Source organism: Trichophyton rubrum (assembly GCF_000151425.1).
Source record: "Trichophyton rubrum CBS 118892 genomic scaffold supercont2.6, whole genome shotgun sequence".
In the NCBI taxonomy this organism is placed as follows: Eukaryota; Fungi; Ascomycota; class Eurotiomycetes; order Onygenales; family Arthrodermataceae; genus Trichophyton; species Trichophyton rubrum.
The window spans coordinates 379,339-387,775 of record NW_003456423.1 but is presented as its reverse complement, the minus strand read 5'-3'; the positions used below and the strand labels follow the sequence as shown (position 1 = coordinate 387,775).

The following is an 8,437-nucleotide window of genomic DNA, read 5'->3' as shown; positions in this document are numbered from 1 at the left end:
AAGTGAAGAGTTGAGGTTCCGAGTTGCCCTATTGGACAGTTAGCGGCCAGGTCATTGCTCTGTAACTAACTACCTAGTTAAGTAGTTAACGTAGTTGCCCCGCCGATGAGTGGTTGCGGTATAACTTATGGATATATATTATTAACAAAGTATATGCGTGCTATAGGCAGGATACCGCAAGCGGTGTTATAAGAGCCTCAAGAGCCAGTTGATTAGTGGACGCAAATTTTACCCAGTGGAGATCCTAAGTAAGTATGTGACAACCCACTTAGTTAACTAACTTAATTTGATTAACTAACTGGTTAATTTAGTTAGATCTGTCTGGCGCCGAAGAACTCTGCCGCGGTAAGAATGTTCTTTAGTATACCGTTTCTGTACAATTAACTAATTTAGTGGGCCTTCAAGTATCATATCAAATATCACTACTGCCTGTTCTCCCTCCGCTTGACCTTGCTACTATTACTGCCTGGGTCATCAACTGCCTCTCCCTTTCACTCAGTTTCGGTAGAGCATCGGATACGCGTTCCTTTAGTTTCTGCTTTTCGGCCTCAACCTGTTCATCAGAGGTGGGCATGAGGGATGGAGACAGAGCTATGGGTATGGAGCCGGACTCGGACGACTCCGTAACCCATGACGGAATACGCTCTAGTGATTCGCGATTGTGAAGATAGTAACTGAGTATCGATGAAAAGCTTTCGCGAGCCTTCTCTTCCGAGGACTTGTTGTCGCTCATACTGTTTGTGTTTGCTGGTTTCCCGCATTAGTTACTTTCGTTGCTAGTTCCGCGGGTGTCCAAGCTTAGTTGCCTATCATAAACCAAGGTCACTGCCTCGTATCTCAACGTTGTGGAAGTATAAGTCGTGGAAAATGGTGAGGAACAGTCAACTCAGGCCTGGGGATGGAATGACTATATACCTGACTCACTACTTATAGGCATGAGCAAGCACTTCGGAACAAAGCGGATAATGCCCATGGCGGGGAGCGTGCTTATTTCCGGCCTGTCCGTCATTGGTTCCCAGCCTGTTGCTATTAATAAATACCTAGCTGTTTAGTTGGACCAATTAACAATTATTGAAAAAATAGTAATGGAAAGACTGTAGCAAATCCGGGGCAACTGGTGTTGCTTGCACATAGTTATTAGAGCGGGCATTGATGCAGTCCAGCGAAAGGCTGTTCCTTATTTTCAGGTTATTGTTTAAAGGAAGTGTGGACAAATGAGGAGCCTGTAAGAAAGCTCATCATAAGAAACCATTAGATCAACCTAAACTATCAAAGAGAGAAAACTAGCCGCTATAGCTCCATAGTATCATCAAGGGAGTAATGGGGGTCAATCTCGCCATCCTCAGCCTGTTTGACTTTCACGTGGTATATTGCGTCTAGCTTGGTGTGCTCTTCCTGGCTTAAATGTTGCAGTCTATCTTCTAGAGAGGTGAATTTCCCGTAGTAAGCTTCGTCAATGAAGGTCCAGTATATCTCATCAAACATAGAGCTATACCGTGCTGCTAGACACACCCAGAACAACTTATTATCCAAAGACTTCTCCATATGCGGCGATAGCCTTTGAGATTCTTGCAGGCTATTATTGGATATCATGTCACACTCGGCTGCTCGTAGGGCATCTAAGAAAAGATGAAAGCGAGGCGTATAGCGAGTCAAGAACTCAGTGAGATCTGATTCCCAGTCTTCAGGGGACTGTAGAAGGAGCCACCACGGAGCTACGTAGCTAAACTCGGCGGGTGCAACATATGTAAACTCCCAGTCTATTGCTGCTGCAATTCGGATATTTTCAATATCCACAAGTACATTTGAGGGCCGGAAATCATCGCAATAGAGCCTGAAAGGGCCTTCATGAAACTGGATGGCTTCAACAACTTTGCTAAAGAGACAACGAGCAACGAATTTTTTGCGACAGTCAGCTTCATTAGTAATCGCGTCGTTTCGCTGGGTAAGGAAGTGTAACATATGCTGTGTAGCTAGGGACTTGAAAAAATCAACCGCTGAGTCAAATACGGCATTCGGGCCTGGCAATACGTAAGGCGGAGCGTTTGCAGAAGTTGAGAGCTCGTTCATATTAAATGTAAATGGTCTCCTGGATACCGTAAATTCGCCGTCCGACCTTTCTACCAAGGCACCTATCCTGGCGAACTCAGGCTTAGATAGTTCGAGGAGAAGCTGGGCCATCTCCTGGTAAGCCCTCCGTAAACCACGCTGACTGATATTTGAGTTCAAGATAGGCCGTCCTTCAGCCTTGGGATCCTTGAGAATGCTGGCGAGAGGGGTACCATGGACATAAGTTAAAACGATATACGGTCCTGTCCAGGTCTTCCCAGACCCATATACTTCGGGGACAGGTATTGAGGTGTGTTTTCGGAGATACCGTAGGACAGCAACTTCGTTGGCAACCTTTTCTGCACGGAAAATTGACCGTCCAAGGGAGCTAAACCGAACAATAACTTCAGGTGTGTCATCATGAAACTGGACGCGATAGCACACGTTAAAAGCGCCAGTCTTCCATTGGCACGCTTGCTTGGCCCTACGGCCAAGATGTGATGCGGCTAGCTTCATAGCAAGATGTTCGGGGGATTTCGACAGTAGCTGCTTCACCCATTGTGCAAAGACAATGTCCAGCCGGTCCTCCGCGACATGGTCAAACTGCATGGTGATAGGGTCACGAGACAAGCCGGTGAGCTGGTAAAATATTTCACCACAGGTCAGAACGTAAAGGAAGAGTATAAGCTCACAGAGAAAAACTCAATGGATCCGAGATTCGAGAATGAAGAGTACGATAATAGTGAACAGTGAGGTTGAATTCTGATAAAAGGGGATGAGGCTTAAATTGATAGCGCAGACGCCAAGTTGATTAATAATCCATTATATAAGCAAGCTATACCAAATTAGTAATAATCTAACTTACGTAATTCGGAACGCTGTGAATGCCCAAAGCTTATTTTTTTACCGCCATCAGAATAAAAACAATCTTCATCTTTCTTTTCCTGAGACTGCGCCGGGATTCGGCTTCTCTAGCCACATGATTCAACCGGCACATAATATCAAGGATGCATGGCCAATAAGTGGGAATCCTAGGATTATGGGTTTAGTGACCCGTCTTGAGTGACAATGATGCACCCTAAACTCATTCAAGATTCCTTGTGCGAGATCAGAATCAATCCATCACGAAGTATGGAGTATTCCACTTTCTATGAATATATATCTCTTAGAACAGATATATATCGAGAGGCTGTTAGCAGAGGGGAGATGTTGATTCTGATAAAAGAAATCGTCATTGAACTATCAAGCTGAAACCACCATCTAACAATCCCGGTACCAGTGCAGATAACGACACCCCTCACCCCCGGATCTGCGATTTAAGCCGATCATGAGGCCAGTTGGGCATTCTCCACCCACAATGATACGAAGAGCTGCTTTACTTAAATTATCATATATTGACATATACTACAAGCTCTATCACAATGCTCCAGGTGTTTCTTCTCAGGCGAAGAAATATTGAAGTCCCTGTTAATTTCATGAAATGGCCATCTTGCCCATTCAAACCAAGGTCGACCTTTGTGTGCTGCCACTTTTGATTCTATCACTGCTACTTGCGGGTTTAGACAAGGTTTGATTGCCTTGAGAGTTGTTGATGTGCGAAGCATTGCTAAGCAGGCACAGAATGCGCTCGCGTTTGCTGCCGTTCTGGGAATGAACAAAGACCTAGGTCTTCATGGTCAACAGTATTCATGGCTCGGTTCTATCTTCAATATTGCATACCTTTTTGCCGAATTTCCGACATCATGGCTTCTTACTCGACTGCCTATTGGCAAGTATGTAGGCACCTCATTGATTTTATGGGGGGCTTCTGGGTGTGCAATGGCAGCGTGTACCAATTTTGCAAGCGCTGCTGCTGTCAGATTTCTCCTCGGAGCTTTGGAATCAGCTATATTACCGTCGGTTATTGTCATTATGTCCACTTGGTATCGGCGTGAGGAGCAACCCCTGCGGGCTGCTCTATGTTTTGGCCCTTTCTCCGGGGTATGTATTTGGAGTCTTTTATCCAATGGTTTTATAACTACGGTGGCTCCCAAAAGCTGATGCAATCCAGATCTTTGGTGGTATTCTTGCATATGCCATTGGTACCCTTCGAGCACCAGTACCTACATGGAAGGTATATTCAACATGATACACCCTTATTTTGGGCGATATAGCTGTTTTAATACAGGTTTTTGACAGTTAATATTCTTGATATACGGTGGAATAACCATCGCCGTCGGCTTTATCTGCCTTGTGGTACTCCCAAACAACCATGATAAGGCCATATTCCTTTCCAAGGGTGAACGTGACCAGGCAAGGCTCAGGGTTGCGGACAATAAAACCGGCAGAGACACACGCAAGGTCAGTTTTGCGCCGCGATCTAACTTCAGTTTGAGGCTGATACTACCTAAATGTGGTAGAAATGGAAGTTATCTCAGGTCTTTGAGGCCCTGGAAGATGGAAAGTACTGGTGCGTCGTGGCTTTTGTCTTCTTCCAATCCATCACGAATGCTGGAGTTACGAATGTGAGTCAACCCTCAAAATCGATGCTGTCCTATTACAATAGATACCAGAATTACTTACTAGCTTCTTCAGTTCAATCCTTTAATTATAGCGGGATTTGGGTACTCGAAGCAGATAACTGTATTATTAGCAGCTCCACAGGGAGCCGTTGCTCTTACAGCTCAAGTCATTGCTGCGCTATTGGCGCTTTATATTCCTAACCTTCGCTGTTTGCTATGGGTACTCTCTTGCATCCCTTCATTAGCAGGAACATTGGTAGTAAGATGTATGTTCCATATACCCCTTATTGCCTTGGTCTTGGTGCAGCTAACATATTGGTAAAGATGTTTCGGTATCTGAGAACCGTATTGCTGCCCTCATGGGGGTATATCTGACTGGGTTCTACAATATTGCTTGGTCCATGACCCTCAGTCTTGTGGCTTCCAACACTGCCGGAGCAACGAAGAAAAGCTTTGTCTCGGCCTCTATTGCCATTGCTCATGGTAATATTTTCCTTCAAATTTCAACTCAGACCATCTTGGATACCTATTTATATATATCTAACCTTCGTGAAATAGGCGTTGGTGGATTAGTCGGTCCTCAATTTTTCCTTGAGAGCCAGAAACCCCATTACCAGCTGGGACTGGGTGCTATGATTGTGTCTTTGATAATGATGGCAGTTTGCGGTGCAATATACGGGTCAGTGCCTTTCTCCTGCTTCTCCTTAGCTTTCGAGCTTCACCGTCCTTACCATCTATCCTATTATAGAACGCTCTGCATTTATCAGAACAAAGCTCGAGATAACCTTGGCGAAACTGTCAGCCCCTTGCCTGCCGAGTGTTATTCCACAGAAGAAGACGCCGACAGGGAGTCAGATGATAAGACAGATCATGAAATGCACACCTTTCGCTACACATATTAAAGATATATCTGATTATAGGGCATATCTTCGTCTATATATGTGCATGCATACCAAAGCATACTAAGAATTACATTATGATTGTATGATGCTCATAGATTCCAACGCTCACGTTTTATTCGGTTGATGTGTGGGACCCAGACGTAGACAAAGGTAGCCGTGCAGCCGTAATTAATTAATCGTCTTAAATAAATACACTATTCGAGATTGGAAGACAAGACGACTGCAAAACACATCGAGTTCGTATCCCGGCCAGAATTGCCAAAAATATGGCTTCAATCTGCGGGCCACTTGTATTAGCTCCTCTTTTCGCCCAGCTGTTTTGATGAAAAGGAAGCTAAAGAAGTATAAAGAGAGTAAAGGCGAAAAGGCATATAATTAGGGAGCTTATGAGCTAGACTGACAATTTTATTACTCCTGGTGTAGTTACTGCTTTTCCCCATGATCTAGTTAGATTTTAAAAGCTCCTCTATAGTATTTAATTGGAATAAATCAGAGTACTCAAATGAATCCAAATTAAACCCCAGCCTCTCATTATTATCGTAATTTTCATCAAAAGTGTTTGACTCATTACTCTGCGCCGTGCTAATATTGCCCAAGAAATTTGTTGTTATTTGTATAATCTTTTTTTTGATATCCAGCACAATATCTGGAGTTATTAGTATCTTACCCTTTTCTCGAGCACTATTCTCGCATGCCTCCCGGGCTTGAAGAACTATCCTAGAAAAAACAAGAAAAAAGTCACTGTGTTCTTCTTGGTTTGAACCCGCTATGCGTAACATATAGTTATGGGTCATGGCCTTCCAGGCCGTATCGGTGTGGTTTTCGACGGGCCGTCTTTTCAAATCTTGAAGGAGGTGTATGTAAGCAAGGAAAGGGAAGTGAAATTGAACAAGCCAGAGGTAACCTTTGATACGTGGCGAGTCCATAAGATTTGTATTGCATTCTAGCATGCGTAGAGCATAGAAGATACCAATAGTATGCAGCGGATCTGGTTGCTTCTTGGCGTTCAGGGTATAGTGCTGCAGCAGACGATACTTCGCGATGTAGCCACGTATTGTCCAGATTGTCATATAGTGAAGGGGGCTCTCTGAATTGCAGGATGCGAGATATTTCTCTTCTATCGTCCTTTCTAGGGCTACTAAATGCCGTGCCTCCTCTATATGGCTAGACCTAGCTGCCATTACTTTGTTGAAGCACGGGTTAGTGAAGTCAAGATGGAAGGCACTATAGCGGATGAAGTCAGCCAGCTGGCAGCGCCAAACCACAAAAATCATCTCTGATGGTTTGTAGTCTGCTATTGCCGGTGAGGCCTTCATCTTTGGCTGAAGCCCTGAATCATTCATATTGAGAGGAATTCTGCAATCCCACGAAGGATTCAAAGAAGTGGTTCCGTAATCAGACATTTCGCATATGCGATTATCGAAGACCACAAGCGACCACCATAGTCTTCGGCGTATCTCAGCTTCTAAAGGGGGCCATGTGCTATACATGGATTCACTGTGAATACCTATCCGTTGCGCGATACGTACAGCAACGCTAAGTAGCGAGGAAAGAGACGCAGGGTTTGTTGCAGGCCTAATAGAGACCTAAAAAGTTTAGAAGTTAGAATATATTCATGAATAGAGTTATCGAGCACCTTACTAGATAGAGGTATAGTGCCGTCAAGCATTCATAGTCACAGGTTTGTAATACATCGCAGTTCCCCAGCGCTTGTTGGCATGATATTTGATAACCTGTTAGAATATCCTTCTTTGGGGACCCGAAGAACCCACTGCATTGATCTTCGTTAAGACTGAGAATGGAGACAGATGCTAAACATCAGTGCTTCCAACGTGGGCTTGATTAGTTATATCGCTAGCAGCATCGATAATACGAGTTTGTAAGGTCGGTGTATGTGTGGCTTTAAGAAGGGGGTTGACATTGTCCAGATAAACTTGCCAGAGCTTCGAAATTTGCATCTGACTTGGGTGCGGGAGAGAGAGGTCGAAAATCCCTCCAGAAGAACCAAATAAGAGAAGATGCTCACTGCTCCGACCCTGAAGGTATGGTGCCACGCCTTCTTGATAACTGCATGTCGCACGTTGTCATTCTCATGCAGGAAACCAGTGTTATTTCCTTCATCTCCGCTTTCATCATCACTCTCCTCATCATCTACTGAATCTGTAGACTGTTTCGGCTGTTAATAAAGCTCTAGGCGGTTAACGTAAATAGGTAGGACTGGCTAGCCGTACCCTTTGACCTATGGCACGCCAAAGATTCCTAAGTTACAATTAGCCATATATACAGTTGCATATGACTGAGAAAAGGGCTCAATCCCATACATTGGTTTAGATCTTTCAGCTCGCCCGGCCATTTTATCCGATTTATCTGCTTCTGGCTCAACTCGACTGTTTTCACTTGTGGTCGAGTCGTCTGTATTTAACGGGTGGAGAGGATCGAACTCGATTTTGTGCTGCCGAAGAAGTACCTCGTAGTATCTTAGGCGCGCCAACAGCTCACTCTCGGGAAACCTGCGGCGTCGCTGGCGGGTTGCTTGCTCGCATGGGACGCTGGCGAGTACACAGTTGGCGCATGGAAAGGAGCGCTGGTATTTGACCTTCCGCTGCTGACACTGCACACAAGCCAGCACCCGTTGGTGTCTAACGGGCAGTTAGCGCCATGATTGCACTTTAGAGGTGTCAATAGTTCATCCTGTCGCCTGAAGTTCGCGTGGAGAAGAAGACACAGAGAGAAGATGAAAAAGAAGTAGAAGTGAAGTCCTAGCATGCTCGTGGTTTAAAGTTCCGGCCCGCACTTTCTAACTCCCGCGGGCTAGACAGAAACATCCAAAACACCATCACCAACTGCAGTTACAATATGCGAATCCCCGGCTGGATTTGTTACTGCGTATACCTTATAAATATAAGACGTTGGGGCTTCTTCTGCCTTGCCTTCTGTCTCACGATGTTTGTCCATCAACCTCAATCGCACTTCTCGCAGAAGCAT

The 8,437-nt window shown here is 44.8% G+C and overlaps 5 protein-coding genes across 5 annotated transcripts; 1 reads left to right on the top strand and 4 right to left on the bottom strand.

Annotated features, from left to right (window-relative positions):
* Positions 1–178: 178 nt before the first annotated feature.
* Positions 179–834, bottom strand: TERG_05551 (uncharacterized protein). The gene is made up of 2 exons (XM_003233630.2): positions 807–834; positions 179–747 (listed from the first exon to the last, which is right to left on the bottom strand). Exons 1-2 carry the CDS (start codon positions 811–813, stop codon positions 413–415), a joined length of 342 nt encoding a protein of 113 aa, XP_003233678.2. The 5' UTR covers positions 814–834; the 3' UTR covers positions 179–412.
* A 456-nt stretch (positions 835–1,290) lies between these two features.
* On the bottom strand, positions 1,291–2,658 carry TERG_05550 (uncharacterized protein; the record flags this gene model as incomplete). The annotated part of the gene is made up of 1 exon (XM_003233629.1): positions 1,291–2,658. One exon carries the CDS (start codon positions 2,656–2,658, stop codon positions 1,291–1,293), a length of 1,368 nt encoding a protein of 455 aa, XP_003233677.1.
* An 871-nt stretch (positions 2,659–3,529) lies between these two features.
* On the top strand, positions 3,530–5,452 carry TERG_05549 (uncharacterized protein; the record flags this gene model as incomplete). Its single annotated transcript, XM_003233628.1, has 9 exons — positions 3,530–3,616; positions 3,670–4,029; positions 4,100–4,162; positions 4,228–4,389; positions 4,449–4,553; positions 4,624–4,816; positions 4,875–5,033; positions 5,109–5,229; positions 5,299–5,452. 9 exons carry the CDS (start codon positions 3,530–3,532, stop codon positions 5,450–5,452), a joined length of 1,404 nt encoding a protein of 467 aa, XP_003233676.1.
* A 443-nt stretch (positions 5,453–5,895) lies between these two features.
* Positions 5,896–6,942, bottom strand: TERG_12305 (uncharacterized protein; the record flags this gene model as incomplete). The annotated part of the gene is made up of 1 exon (XM_047751282.1): positions 5,896–6,942. The coding sequence occupies one exon, from the start codon at positions 6,940–6,942 to the stop codon at positions 5,896–5,898; it is 1,047 nt and encodes a 348-aa protein (XP_047606633.1).
* A 356-nt stretch (positions 6,943–7,298) lies between these two features.
* TERG_12304 (uncharacterized protein) lies at positions 7,299–7,805 on the bottom strand (the record flags this gene model as incomplete). The annotated part of the gene is made up of 2 exons (XM_003233627.2): positions 7,299–7,628; positions 7,737–7,805. The coding sequence occupies 2 exons, from the start codon at positions 7,803–7,805 to the stop codon at positions 7,299–7,301; spliced, it is 399 nt and encodes a 132-aa protein (XP_003233675.2).
* Positions 7,806–8,437: the final 632 nt, after the last annotated feature.